Here is a 14,653-nt window from a genome sequence, read left to right on the forward strand (position 1 = left end):
GCCTAACATCAAATGCAGACCCCCGGAGACCCATGTTTCCCATCGGATTTGGTCTTGAAAATCTTCAATGCGACAGTGGGAGGCAACCTGATCAAAACCAAGCCGGTGGCCATATCTTGTTACCCTGGCCCCGATCAAAGCCAATCTCAATGTGCCTATGTCGACGCAAACTGGGCCGACGCAACATTTCAGGCCGACCACGTGGTTGGGCTTTCATATCCTACCAACATTACCTGCCCTCCTGTCAATGCCACTGCCGGCGAGACACCTCAAGGCACTTGCACACTGGGAGTGAGCCCGAGTTATGCAGTCGATTGCAAAAATTCTCTGCATGTTGCCTTGACTATCGCCTTCGCGAGACTTTTCAACATTCGTCTCGTGGTTAAGAATACTGGTCACGATATGAGTGGTCGATCTGAGGGCCATGGTGGCTTGGAAGTCTGGATTCGTCATCTGCGTAACGGCATTACCTTTCAGAAGACATTCAAGTCTTCGAAAGGATGTTCGAAAAGTGGTTGGACAGGCAGTGCCATCAAAATTGCTGGTGCTTATACGTGGGAAGATGTCTATGCGGTTGCCCAGGCGAACAATGTTATCGTTGTTGGCGGTGGTACACCGTCTGTTGGAGCTATTGGAGGCTGGATGCAAGGTGGTGGCCATGGTCCAGCTTCGAGGCAATTTGGATTGGGGGCTGATCAAGTTCTCGAGATGGACGTGGTCCTCGCAAACGGCCTCGTCGTCACGGCCAATGCCTGCCAATACAGCGATCTCTTCTTCGCTCTTCGAGGTGGCGGTGGCGGCACTTATGGAGTAGTAGTGTCAACCACAGTCAAGGCACACCCAATGGTCAGCGTCGCAGTACAACACCTCGCCATCGGTGCGCTGAATGCGGATACCACGGGCCTTTTGGACACTATCGCCATCATGTTTTCTGCCTACCCGGACTTGAACGACGCGGGATATGCCGGATACGGCCAGTGGGCGATCAACAGCCCAACGCCACTCTTCGCAACATTCACCGCCGGCTATGTTCACGGTATCTACATGTTTAACAAGACTGTGGACCAAGCCCAAGCCGCTTTCGACGCAACACGAGCGAGACTTGCGCCATACAACTTGACCAGCGTCTTCATTTCGGAAAGCTATGTCTCTTATCCTGACTACTGGACTTTCTACGACACTGAATCCGGCGTTGAGCCCGCGGTCGGTGCCTCGGCCACACTTGGATCTCGCCTTTTCGATCGCCCGTCCGTCACGCAAAGCTTCGCTGCTCTTCGAAGCATGGTCGGCACCATTGCTGGAGCTCCTGAAGAGTTCACCTTTAACAATTTCGAAATTGTCAGCGGAGGGCAGGTCTTCACTGACAAAGCCGATCCATACTCGGGCGTCCTCCCAGCCTGGCGAACCTCTTACTTCAGTAACATTGTTGCTAGAGGGTATCCCATTGGAACACCCCAGTCTGTCGTGGATTCTATTCAGTATGACATCACCCATGTCAAGACGGCCGCTATGAAATCACTGGCCCCCAACACGGGGGCATACATGAACGAAGCAGACCGGATGGATTCCGACTGGAAGGTTGACTTCTACGGAAGCAACTACGACAAGTTCCTGTCAATCAAGCAAAAATACGATCCTTCCTTGGTGTTCTACTGCCCCACGTGTGTGGGTAGCGACGCATTCGGAGAAGATGCCACAGGACGACTTTGCAGAGTATAGATTCACGAAACATATGCAACATAGACATCTCAATCATAATTCTAATTTCTAATTGTTGACCAGGAGCTTTGAACCAGAACACAGACTGGTCACAGACTTGTATCACTCCGAATGCCTAGACCATCATGAACCCTTGCTCAGGCAGGGGATGCCTGATAGGCAACCTCTCTCTGGGAAATAAGCAACGGGAGGCAAGAATTTGCGCACTGTTGACTTGATAATGCAAACCCAGGCAGGTACAAGCGTGAAACCTGCTTACCGACGGATTTCAAAACGACGGTCAACAGTGGCTGCATTATTGGTGCCAAACTAACCCCCAGCCATGGACAAAACCATGGCTTTGGATTTAGGTTTCTAAACTTTGGATCCAAAGCCTTTTTTGATCGACAAACGCCACCCCGGTTGGCTGCTGAACTTTCAGACCTCGAGCATCGACTTCGAAGTTGAGGCTGGAGGGCAAATGTCCGAGTCAAGGAACCACGTTTGGCAGAGGAAGTGCCACGGGGTTCAAACGGGACACATCTTTTGCCCCGTCAAGCGTGTTCAGAGACAGCCCAGTCCACTAACGGCCGATTGTTCCTACACCCCATGCTCAGGCGAGCAAACCGAAGACACATCGATTGAGAAGTTAATGTCACCCTGTCCACGAATCAGCATTGGTCCCTATGACCATTACCACTCCACCTTCTCATCCGAATCCACGTGCGGACATCGGATACCTCCGAGCGTTCTCTTTCTAACAATACACCAAGAGGCTACAGATCTCTCAGATCAATCGAAATGTGCCTTACGCTTCACTGCCAATGCATTACCACTTTCGACCTAGGTAGCCCAGACACAGATTGAGGGGACGAGGCGTCCTGATCTTCAATTCTACCGAAGCCCATTTTCTTGAACAGGTCAAACAAGACGGCGCTCCCCTTTCCGCTAACTATCCCCGTTCACCCGCCTATCCCGAGCGATCGAGGGTTCCCTTTCCTGGCTAGCTTTGCAGATGGTAGTTTGAACTATTGTGTCTCTCCTTGAAATTTCCCTCGTTTTGCTCGCTTTGCTTCTGCTGGATGACAACAAAAAGAAGATGCTTCGGTCCACTCTCATCCCCCAACACAAGAAACTCTATGCTGCAAGGATCTGTTCTAGAGGTCGCCAGTAGAGATTCCTCTCAGGGCTGCACCAAGAAGATGAACAACTGATTCCTTCGGCTAAACGCCTGAGTTCTCTCTCTGTTGGCTCATACTACACTTTGCCTCGTTCCCCCCTTCATACATTGGTAAGAGACACCTTGCATCAGCCTAGTTTTTCCCCCTGTCGAGGCTATTGACGAAGCTCTAACACGGCTCCTGCTGCTGGCTGTCAGGCTTGGGACAAGCAACGAACCTACTCACTGCCTAGCTCGCCACCACCTTAATACTGCTCTTCGAGGCATCCGGCTTTTAAGCGAGCACTCCTTTGCTAGAGCTCCTCTTCTCTTCACTCGCTCCCTGAAAAGATATGCTTCCCTATTTTCCTCTATCTCCATTCCTTGGAATGAGATCGGGGTGAGCGTCGATACTCGGACTCATCGCCGACAACTCTCGCCGATCTACATCCCACCTGCTCTCTTTGTGCCTTTTAATATTTCATGTCACTAATTCTACAAAGATGTCAGACTCAACATCATCAGTCGCCGCAGGAGCATCTGCCAGGCTCACTGGTGCAGCCAGAGGACTTAGTGAAGGCGGCCTCAAGGCGGTGGCGTGGGCAGGTGTAGCAACAGCGGCATCATTCCTCAGTTTACGACTCTTCTCCCGTTTTCGTGAGGCTCGACGCCTCTTCGCTGACGACTACTGGATGGTGGCCAGCTTTATCGTGCTTACAGTGAATGCTGTCCTTCAAACTCTTCAGACTGAGTCCCTTTATTACATTCTTTATGTATCAGTGGGCCGCATTGCTGCTGGCGAGGAGTTGATCACTCAAGGGAATATCTATGTCCGGTACGAATTTGCCATCATTGGCCTGATGTGGACGGTCCTCTGGTGCGTCAAGGCCAGCTTTCTGGCTCTGTTCTGGAGGTTGTTCGAGGGGTTGCCCCCCTACAAGCGCCTCTGGTGGGTGGTCGCCGTCTTCAGCGCCCTCGCTTATGCCGGTTGTTGGATAGCATCAGCTTGGACATGTCACCCTCCTAGCACATATTTTCAATTCGGTTAGCAAATACCATGATATTGTTCCCATATCTTCAAATACTAACCTCAACCCCACTTGACAGGCCAGTGCTCCAAACCCATTGACCAAGCAGGCAGCACAATCAGCATTTCCTACTCCACAGCCGTCGATATCCTCTCCGACCTAATGATCATGTCCCTACCACTCCGCCTCCTCCGCGAACTTCAAGTCTCGCGACCACAAAAAATTGGCCTGGGTGTCGTCTTCTGTCTGGGTTTAGCCATTATCGCGGTAGCCATCATCCGCCTAACACAGATCGTGGGACAGGCTCGTGCCGATCCCGTTGGCCTCGCTGTCTGGGGTCTCGTCGAAAGCTCAGTATCTGTCATCATCGGATCCCTCCCACCACTCAAGAGCTTCCTGGGCAAACAAATCCAGAAATTCACTGGCGCCATCTACGCATACGGCGGGAACAGCGGAGGCCAACACTCAGGCAAGATCCAAGGCGGACACAGCGCCGCAGGAACACGAAGCCCATTCGCCTCCGCGATCTCCAAGTCCGGCGCAGGCATAAAGTCCGAATCAATCCCTCTCGAAGACGGGCCTGGCTACGGCCGTAACAGCGTCACCGCCCTAAAGGGCGGCCAGATCGTGGTGCAAAAGGACTTCGGATGGTCTCGAGGTGGCGGCGACGGGTCAGGCAGCGTTGTCACGACCGATGATGTTGAAACACAAGCACATTCAGACGAGCATTCGTACGGCGAGGAGGTGCGTATGGTCAATTTCAAGGAGCAGGAAGCTCGGATTGGCATTGCAACGAGTATCGGACGAAGAGTTAGTCATAATCATCACCATAACCATCTCGGCCATCAGCATCGAAGCTCAGAAGGTCCAGAGTTCGATAAGGAAGGTCGGATCAAGACGAGTTGGTTGCACTGATCAAAAGAAAAAAAAGAAAAACCAATCAAAGCTGCAATACAGTCCAATACAATACTGAAAAAAGATGGGGGAAAGCCTGACTAATCAGTCCTTGTATCATCTGGATATATCAAAAATGAAGGCATCGAAGGACAAAGACGTCCTCCCACTCCCGCCGACACATGGAGTTGGCTAAGGCTCGAAAGCAAAGCAGTTTCAGCCCAACGAGGATGGGAAAGGCTCAGAAGCATGCCTGATTAGGGGAACAAAAGGAAGAGGATATGTCTATTGCTACGATACTACGATGAAACAAGTATGAGTGCAAGCCATTTGACTGAGCAAGGCAGCCTGCAATCAGATGGAAGGGAGGAGAAGAGCGCGATGCTCAAGTTGAACGCTGACTCCTTGGCGTATACAGCCTTGTCCCGCGCTCTCCGCATTTGAGGCCTTCCGTTGATCGTCACTCGGCCTTACGCATCTATGCTGATGTGATGATACCTCTCACACAGTATTATTCACACTCGCGCTGTTTCTCAAGGAATCTGGTATCGATTAAGTTATCCACGAGTAGAGCTTCGCTGCATACTATATATATGTGTAGATATATACAACGGCGCCTGTGGTGTATTAGCAAAGAGCATCATGATATTGTCGTGGTCCTAGTTAGTCACCATGTCGAGCGCCTTGTTGCTGGATCTTTTGAGATTCAATGTCTTCGCTTGGCAATTTTGCAGCCGATGTTCATTGAGCTGGTGTCTGCTTGTCTCTGGTCCGAGTCCTTTTTCCGAATTCCCCGATTCATCTTTTGCGCATGCTACCGAAACAGATTCATACTCGTTGCCAATGATAGACAATTCCCCAACGCATGCCAGCTCTAGTAGCGGTCACCTTTAAGAAATGATCGTAGAGCCGATCTCACTGCTACAATTAGTCCAACGGTCTCCATCAAAGAACGTTCGTACTGACCTCCCCCGCGTTCTGGGATCCTTCGCTCCCCAAAGGCAGGTTTTCTCCTGTGAATCCTATTTTCGTCTCGTTTTGTGGGCGTATCAGGCTGACGATGCTTCCTTTTGGTGGGTGCGTCAGGACTTCGTTCGGGCGTTGTATCGGGCGTTCTCCTCTCGGGGCTGGGATCTCTTCCCTCCTTAATCCGTCGTTTCTCACGCATCCATTCGTAATCCTCCTCAGATGCAACAGTGTCTGCATGATCGCGTCCCAGCACTTTGATCCGGCCAGCCACAGTTTTTTTGTACAATTTCTCAGCTTCGGAAAACCGACCTTGATTGGTCAACAACACTGCCAAATTATTCATGGTCAACAACGTGGCTGGATGCTCTGGCCCAAGCAGCTTTGTGCGGGCTTTATGCACATCCCGATATAGAGCCTCGACCTCATCATCTCTTCCTTGACCCTCCAGGACCCAGGCTAAATTATGTCGGCTTCTGATCATGTTTGGATGGCTAGGGCCCAACACCTTTTCCTCGCTTCGAAGCGTCTCTCGAAATAGAGCTTCGGCCTCCTCCGTCTTTCGTTGATAGTTCAAGACTTCGGCAAGGTTGTTCCTAGAACTCAGCGTCTCTGGGTGCTCCATCCCAAGGACTTCTTCGCGGATCTTGAGCACATCTCGATATATCACCTCAGCTTCAGCATATTCACGTTGGTGGAGCAATGCTAAGCCCAAGTTGTGCCTCGTCACGAGCGTATCTTCATGTTGGTCCCCTAGCACGCGTTTCCTGATCTCCAAGACCTCTCGATATATGTGTTCCGCCTCTTTGAACTTGCCTCGATCACAAAGCACGGCCGCCAAGTGCACCCTGCTGTGCAAGACATCTGGATGATCATTCGGCAATTGCTGCTGAATCTTCAAGACTTTTCGGTGCAACTGTTCTGACTCCTCGTATGCACTCTCCTCCCTCAGTAAAATTCCCAAATTATTCATGGTGACTAGGGTGTCCGGGTGTTCTGACCCTAGAACCTTCCGCTTCAGTCGTAGGACCTCCCGGTATAGCTTTTCCGCATCCGGGTAGTTGCCTTGTTCGTGCGCTACCAAAGCTTGGTCGTTCATGGCTGCCAATGTGGACTTGTGCTCCTTACCGAGTTCGACCTCTCTTGTCCTTCGGACAATCTGCCACAATTTTGCGCTCAGGGCATATCGGCCCTGCTGCCAGCAGAACGTTGCGAAGTCCCTGCCGGCATCATCACCCTTCATTTCTTCCCCTATGCGACAACCTTTTTTGGAGAACTTCTCGTCGTTCTCCATCGCGGCGTCGATGTGGAGAAGAAGGGTTTGTTTGACGCTTGCCACCACGGTTGACTTCTCAAATTTGATGATCGAATCAACTATGACCCACATCGCTTCTTTCGTAAAGTTCTGACGTTCTTTGGGGCTTTGTCTAAGCTGAAGCCAGTCTCGAATCAGAGGGTGAAAAACAAACGTGGCCCCCTCCTGGCCTGAACTTCGCGAGATCTCTTGCACCAATGAAAGCTGATTACCTTCATGGATTAAATCCCAAAATTTGTAAGTATCCCAGTCCACATGGTCTTCGGAGCCCGGCGGTGGAACTGCCGAATCATCCCCCTCGCCACGCACCGTTCCATCGTAGCCCGCCCTCAGGCTGAAAATCGAGGTCCAATCATCTGGGGGGACCTTCCTATCTCGATGATTAATGAAAAGCCACTCATTGATCGGTATAGCGGCCAAGAACGCAGACAAAGTCAGGAAGCGAGCAACGGCGTCCGCGATTTTCTCGTATTTTTGACAAAGTTGCTGAAACGACATTTCCCACGTAGTGAAAGCAGATAACGCCTTCTCTCGGGCTTCCTTCTCCTTACCAAACACACCATATTCCCAAAATCGATCGGGAGTGTGAGTAAGGATTTTCTCCCGTTGCTCCTCATACAGCTCCACGAAGCCACGAAGGTCCCCAACGGACAGTCGACGATATCGAATATAAGCTGCCGCCTGGTCAATGGCCAAGGCGAGACCTCCAAGTCGTTTGACAATTTTCTCTGCCTCAGGCCTGTGTTTCTCCACGTCCACGCCCCGAAACGATCGTAGCAAGAGCGCAACTCCATCATCGGTCGCCAGGGGAGGAATGTTTATAGTCTCACCGAGCCGGTCTAGATCCTGGCAGCGGCTGGTGAAAAGGACATCGCCCTCAGTCCCTAGAGCAGTGGGTCAGCACCTACCGACACTACTGAAAAGGTGGCGATATACCATGGGGAATAAAATCCATAACCTCGCCAAAATTATCGGGGTCATCGTAATTGTCGAACACCATTAACCACCGATCTTCCCACTCGGCGAGAGTGTCACAAACAAACTGGACCTGGTCGTCTTCGCTCTCTGAGTCCACTACGGGTTGACCAAGCGCTTTGGCCACTTCCGAAAATGATCGTTTGGCGGTGTATTTGAAACTAGCATTGACCCAAAAGAGCCCTTTGTAGACGGGCTTCATTCGTCGACAATATTCGAGGGCAATCTGGCTCTTGCCCTGTCCTCCGAGGGCGGAGATTATGATAATTCGGGGTCCATCCGGGACTCGACTAGTGAAATGCTCTTCGATATCTTGTAGCTCGGCTTTTCGACCTACAAAATCTTTGACGAGGAGTTTAGGGATATTGGAAAACTTCGTCGGTTCGGACTTCGGCGGCTCGGGGGACCTTGCTGGTGGAAAAAGTTCACATCTTCACGTGTGGGCACACTTGGGGGTAGGAGCATCGACGTACCGACAACGGGAGCCACATATGTCAAGAGTTCTTTTGCACACGCGGCCGCTGTCGCAGCGGCATACGCGTGCCAATCGTCATTCTTGTGAGAGTCAGCATAGTCGGCAATTCCACGAATGACGATGCAGTGAAAATCATTTATCGAGCCGGCTGCCTCCATTTCAAAGCAAAGAGCGCCTCCTAATTCTTGACTGATCTTGTCTCGTTTCTTCGCATTCTTCATCACTCGGTCGCCTGAGGCAATTAGGCCGTAGAAGATGGACGGTACATATGGATCTCTGGAAGTCCGAGTTACCGTTCGAGTCTTGTCGCATTGTGCACACGTTGGCTGGTTCGGAACGTGAGGGCTATCATTGAGGAAAAGAACATCTTTCTCCGGAGCAGGGCATGAATATCCTCGGGATTGCGCCTCTGACAAGAAATTCCACATTTGCTGTTTTCGCTTGTTTCGGTGATCTGATCGCATACGCACAACGGCGTCCCGCCAAATCGTCGGGGGAGCGTCCAGATGTCCTTTCCGTTGAAATCCCGTAAGGGTTTCTTTTCCCAGGTCGTACTGAATGACGCCTCCATGTCCGCGGTCTGGCATTCCTATCACTACATCACCGAGCCGAATATCGTATTCGTCGCTAGGCACGCCACCGCCAATGCCAACAAGCATGCGCAATTTGATGGAGGGAAAAGTACGCTCCATGTGCGTGGCAACCGAAGCGGCCGCTCCGATACCCTGGGAGCCATAAGGCAGGTACCCAATTACAATATTGTGTCCACTCATTTCTCCACAGATGTATCCGTTCGTGTCTCCAGCTTTTGGCGGTAACATGGCATGTTCGTCTTCCAGCATCAACCTCATCGCGCTCAGTTCCACCTCGAGGGGACATATGATGGCCACGGTGTAGTCGCGGTGGTCAAGCCGCTTTTTTCTTCCCTCCGGCATTTTATCAACCGTTTTCTGGATCGTTCAATGGTCAGAGGTTTCACCGGTCGGCAGTGAGCAAGGCAAGGCTGGGGGTGGGAATTTCTTATTCGTTTCTCGCCGGCATTGTTCATGCCATGCCTCGGGCAGGGAGGAAGTTACTTTGCTGAAACGATGCCATCGAGACGATATGAGTAATTCTTTCAGCCCCAAGGGACATGGCTGGAAGTCGTTGGATCAAGAGCGGGGCGAAGTCAACGTTCAGCCCTGAGCAGTGTTGCACTTGCACATCTGAGGTGGCTGATAACGGCCTAGTACCGTTAGATTCTGGCGACAACCACTTACCAACTCATGCACCCGACCACAAAGTTCAAATCGCGTGAGTTAGTTTCCAAAGGTCGAACCAATCACGCAACGCTTCAAAACATTTCCCGTTGTTCGGACGGTCGATGGCATGGCCCCGACGACTCGGTGCTTAGCGCCGAGACCGAGCCTCAGCCTCATTCTGGGACCAATTCCCCGGCCAGGAGCCTTAGCTAACCTCAGAGCATACCAAAGAGTCGAACGCAAAGAATTTGCGAATCAAGGAACACCGGAACAGGAACCAGCGCGTGACCGTGAGAATGGAGGCCATTTATGCAGCGACTTTCGCTGGCCATTGACAAGGTCATACACGGACCCACTATTAGCATGACAGCACATCAATGTTCGTGAACGTATTATGCGTCCTCGGTTGAATCAAATGCCTCTCGCAACCATCTCAATAAAGAATAGCTGATTGAAGGGAAGGGCAGGTATACATACAGAGAGGGAGAGAGCGTTTTCAACAACCAATACGACCCTATCATTCGACGGACTGCAGCATCCTTTCCATGACCAGTAGTGATATCTATACCACCAAACTCGCCCCCCCGCTACAACGCCATCTCGATGGATGTCCAACAATGGACGGATGGCTTTGAATTACGGACTACACGGATTGATTTAGTTAGGATGTCTCTTTTTTCGGACCATGGCCCCGCAGATTGGCTAACGTTGATCTTCGACGAGAATAACACAATGACCAGCAGCAACTGATGTCCTTTACGTTTATGAGGCCCTAAAATCTGAGGGAGCTGCGAATCCACGTCTGCAGCACACAAAGTATAGTAAGTCAAAGAGGTCCTAATTCAGGAAGAAAATCTTGGGTTCCATTTTGATCAGACAATACATCTCATCATGGTCTGGATTCTGAGTATAGCACTCATCGTCTTGGCCATTTACATGAGGTTCAGGACAAATGCTCGGCTGCTAAATGGCCCAAGGGGAGGAGAAAGAGGTCAACGGCGGTGGGATACCCATGAACGCTCTTCAATATCCTCGGCCCCATAATCGTCATGTCTATTCATCCTACGTATCGATGAGACGCAATCGCCATGTTGCGACCGCCTTCCTCGATATCCCAATCCTTGGCTTATGACACTATTTCTTATAGCCTCTCACTTACTCCTTCTTCAGCTTCCCCTCAACCACTCCCGCCGCGGCGCCGGGTGCACGATGGATCGCAACGACTTCCAGACCTACACTATCGAACAACTGCCTAAAATTCTCCTCCGTCCGTTCCTTACCGCCCATGACCATACACGCGACGTCCAAAGCGGCCGTGTGAGCTTCCTTCTCCGTCATGATCTCAGGCAGGAGCATGTCGGCGATGAGAACACGAGAGTCCGACGCCGTCATGACCGGGATGATCTGCTTCAAGGCTTTGGCGCAAAGCTCGTCGCTATAGTCGTGGAAGACACGGCGGAAGTAATATGCTTTTGCACCTAGAGACAAAAACACGCATCGTCAGTCCTAGTACTGGGCAAGTCCCGTGAAACAGTCGCTCTTCTGGAAAGAATCTGGTCCAGGCCCATTGTTTTGAGGATAGCTCACCTTTGACCGGTTGCTCTGTCCAGAAATCATGCTTCATCAACTTGACGCCCTCGGGCGGAATCTTTTCTCTCTCTGCGATATCGATGACGGAACCTTGATCCTGCAGTATCACGTTCTTGGGACTAAGGTCCTTATACTCATCCAAAATCCTCTTGACCACGTTGCCTACTCCACCGCCAATATCAATGAGACATGCTCGGTCTGGATCCTTCTCCTGTTCTTCCTTTGTCAACGCGAGCTGGTTGAAGTCGTAGTATCCCGTGACCGGCACCATGGCGTCACCGGTCGTTAGGCCCAACTGGAACGTCTTCAGTTTCTCCGGATCTTTCGACATGATTTCCCACGTTGTCATTCCGGAATCGCTCGCGTTGTGGTAGTCGGAGTAAGGGTTGACGTAAAACGAAGTGGGCTCCGCCGCGCCATGTTTTGAAAGATATTTCGGCAGATCGGTCATGGGTTGGAGGAAGTGGTCGAACATTAGGGTGAAGAATAGGCCAGGGAAGGATGTGTATGCTTGGGAAAACTTCGTGGAGCCATACGAACCGTCGGATGCTTGAGTGATGAAACCTGAGGCGACGAGAGGGCGGAGCAGTCTTTCTGTTCAGAATGATCGTGCATTAGCCGGGAGGACGCCCTAAAACTGTCTCACCTCGAGGGAACCATGGCGTTCCCCGGTAAATGGATTCACGGAAAGACGGTCTTGATATGGCCAAAAGGGCAAAATGAAAGCCTCACCAAGCAAAGCGTCCTGAACTCCTGTTTTCTCGCTCAATTCCTTGGCCGTGATCGTTTTGCCCTCCTCGGTCGGCATCTTCTCAAATACCTTGAGGTCCAACAACGTTCGAACGGAGACCATTTCGGCCATCTGGAGAGAATGCGCTTGGACCATCATTCCCGGATCCATGAGAGAGTACATGATTTTCTTCGAGAGGTTGAAAAGGGCCATTTTCGGAGCGAGGGAGGCAGCGTCGTGGTTTGTGGGCGGAACATAACTGCCTGCGAGATTGGAAAGCTCTGAGGTGAGCGATGTTAGTGACGAATCCGCCATATGGATTTGCAACGCTGTTTTCGGATTTCTCGACGACGGACAAAAACGTGCCGAGATTTCAATCGAGATCTTTCAAGTGTTGTCACGATTCACTTGGCGGCTTAACGAAGTGAATTTATTGCTTTGGCCAGTATTCTGAAAGAACAGGCTCACCCGAGTGAAAGGCTGTAGATAGACCGCAATGAGTTGTCCTGCGACTTCTTATGTATCTGCTACGGCCAGGAAATGTTTTTTTCTTTCAGGCGAGATGGCCCCTCGCGCCGAGGTAACGTAGTTCCTGATAAACATAACGGCCGCCGTCATCACCATCATCGTGGCCAAATCCGAGCTTTAACGGGAGTTAGGATAGAGACATCCTGCGTTGGTATCATGCAAGTGGCTTGTTGGCATCTCCGTTTGCCAGCGCATCGCAGGTCAAGGTATCGTGAGGTGTACTCGTTGAATTTGGCCATTTATGTCGTTCATTTCGGCACAGGTAGGGATCCACTTTGGACTAGGCTCGGCATTAGAGGGAGGAGTTGCTTCATTTGCCCAAAGATTGCTCCCGTGATCGAGGAGGATTTGCAAAGTGGATTATGAGTGATTCCTAATTTGGATGGCGCAAAGGGGTGGCATAAGAGCGATGGGAGGAAACTTTAAAAGGGGGATAAATGGTTGGAAGAAAGGTGTGTATATGTAGTTCTCACATGTTTACACAACAGGAGGGTACTGCGGAAAGCCCAGCAATTATCGGCAAAGCACCACCATGTTTAATTGGTTGTTCACGATTCCTCTCAGTCCCCTGTATCCCAATACTCCCGCTTTGAGTTGAGATTGTCTTTGATAATGTTGCATGTGGAGCATTCTTCCCATGACCATTTCCCGATACTCCAACCACTCACACGTCCACATCCCAAAAGAATGACCTTGAAATTCCCAGGCAACGACCGCTTACTATTGAGATCAACCGCCTGCTGAAGAGTTTAATGTTGGTTCAAACCCGACATCCTCCAATTGCAACTCCGCTTCAATTAACATATCAGAGGACAGTGTGCTCATGGCATCATAGCCTCGGCCTCCTCATCAGTCACAAAGATCTCTGCCACAGGACATTGGTCCTCATCTCCGAAGTCTCCATCATATTGCTTCTTTCTTCCCCGCGGTCCATACCGTCCCAGCATGTAGCTCGGGAGGAATAGCTCATCATTCCACGTAAACCCTTGACTGTGTTTGGTGTATGTGATCAACCTGGGAGGTTCATCGGGGTCATCGTGATGTGAGTTGAGGTTGATAGACTTGTAGGAGCTTGAAGATAGCATGCAAGGACCGAGCGGAGACGAGGAGGGGCTGAATAGCGTAGACATGCTGTCAGGAGGAGGGAAGCCAGCTTTGTGCTTGTCTTTTCGTTGGGACGTATTTGATTCATCTGCCGGGTTCGATGCTGCCGGGAACTGGCGGTCTTGTGTCGATGGAGAAGCTACAGTCTGCAGGCGATCTTGCGGCCGGCCTGGAACAGGGCTGTAGGACCAGGGAGATTCTTGGTCAGAGCCTAGCGAGGATGGACCAGCATCTGATACTTCGGCTCGTTCGGCATTCTTGAGATAGCGTTCGCTACGTCGGAGTGAGTTAGGCGTTGAATATTCGGACATCTTGTTGACGTGCACGGGGATCTTGATTGCCCTCGAACCGGGAGGAGGTGGAGCAGATGAATCAGCCATTATGATAACTTGTTAGGAGACGAAGGATTGAAGAACGCCGTCACCAGCTCCGTAACCGTAACCGCAAAGGAAATTCAATGGTCTGCTGGAATTACTGACCTGCAGGAATGGGAAACAAAAGGAATGATGGGGGAAGTTCTGGGGTTGGAGCAGCGTTCTTTGTACTCGGTGGCTACACCTGAGTAGGCAGGCAGCTATGCATCTATTATTGGCGGGTACAAACGGAGGCAGCGGAAGAGAGGTTTGTGTATGGAACGGTTGACTGAGTCACGTTTCAATCAAGTTTGAGTCATAGCTTTGATGACGTTCAAGTCTTTCCGAGACTGCGCGGTCTAACCTTCCCCGCAATCCATCTTCGTGATAAGGATAAGACCGCCACCGTTAACTTTTATTATTGGCTGAGCGATTCGGACCACACTCTTGTGACCAGAGTATTTCAATCGCTTATTTCATGGAGGCTGATTCTCAGTTCTGAACTCGGATTGGTTCAGGGGTTCAGATCATACCCGTCTTCAATGAAGAGAAGTGTGCTCTCAACGCGGGCTGTTCATTCACGGCTCTCGTCCCCGC

General features: G+C 51.0%; 5 protein-coding genes across 5 annotated transcripts; 2 read left to right on the forward strand and 3 right to left on the reverse strand.

The window, feature by feature from the left end:
• Positions 1–12: 12 nt before the first annotated feature.
• Positions 13–1,719, forward strand: Z518_04789 (uncharacterized protein; the record flags this gene model as incomplete). Its single annotated transcript, XM_013418495.1, has 1 exon — positions 13–1,719. The coding sequence occupies one exon, from the start codon at positions 13–15 to the stop codon at positions 1,717–1,719; it is 1,707 nt and encodes a 568-aa protein (XP_013273949.1).
• Positions 1,720–3,360: 1,641 nt separating this feature from the next.
• Positions 3,361–4,800, forward strand: Z518_04790 (uncharacterized protein; the record flags this gene model as incomplete). The annotated part of the gene is made up of 2 exons (XM_013418496.1): positions 3,361–3,901; positions 3,965–4,800. 2 exons carry the CDS (start codon positions 3,361–3,363, stop codon positions 4,798–4,800), a joined length of 1,377 nt encoding a protein of 458 aa, XP_013273950.1.
• An 853-nt stretch (positions 4,801–5,653) lies between these two features.
• Positions 5,654–9,445, reverse strand: Z518_04791 (uncharacterized protein; the record flags this gene model as incomplete). Its single annotated transcript, XM_013418497.1, has 3 exons — positions 5,654–7,944; positions 7,997–8,446; positions 8,509–9,445. The coding sequence occupies 3 exons, from the start codon at positions 9,443–9,445 to the stop codon at positions 5,654–5,656; spliced, it is 3,678 nt and encodes a 1,225-aa protein (XP_013273951.1).
• A 1,461-nt stretch (positions 9,446–10,906) lies between these two features.
• Positions 10,907–12,386, reverse strand: Z518_04792 (uncharacterized protein; the record flags this gene model as incomplete). The annotated part of the gene is made up of 3 exons (XM_013418498.1): positions 10,907–11,229; positions 11,339–11,935; positions 12,074–12,386. The coding sequence occupies 3 exons, from the start codon at positions 12,384–12,386 to the stop codon at positions 10,907–10,909; spliced, it is 1,233 nt and encodes a 410-aa protein (XP_013273952.1).
• Positions 12,387–13,420: 1,034 nt separating this feature from the next.
• On the reverse strand, positions 13,421–14,083 carry Z518_04793 (uncharacterized protein; the record flags this gene model as incomplete). Its single annotated transcript, XM_013418499.1, has 1 exon — positions 13,421–14,083. One exon carries the CDS (start codon positions 14,081–14,083, stop codon positions 13,421–13,423), a length of 663 nt encoding a protein of 220 aa, XP_013273953.1.
• Positions 14,084–14,653: the final 570 nt, after the last annotated feature.

Source organism: Rhinocladiella mackenziei (genome assembly GCF_000835555.1).
Source record: "Rhinocladiella mackenziei CBS 650.93 unplaced genomic scaffold supercont1.3, whole genome shotgun sequence".
In the NCBI taxonomy this organism is placed as follows: Eukaryota; Fungi; Ascomycota; class Eurotiomycetes; order Chaetothyriales; family Herpotrichiellaceae; genus Rhinocladiella; species Rhinocladiella mackenziei.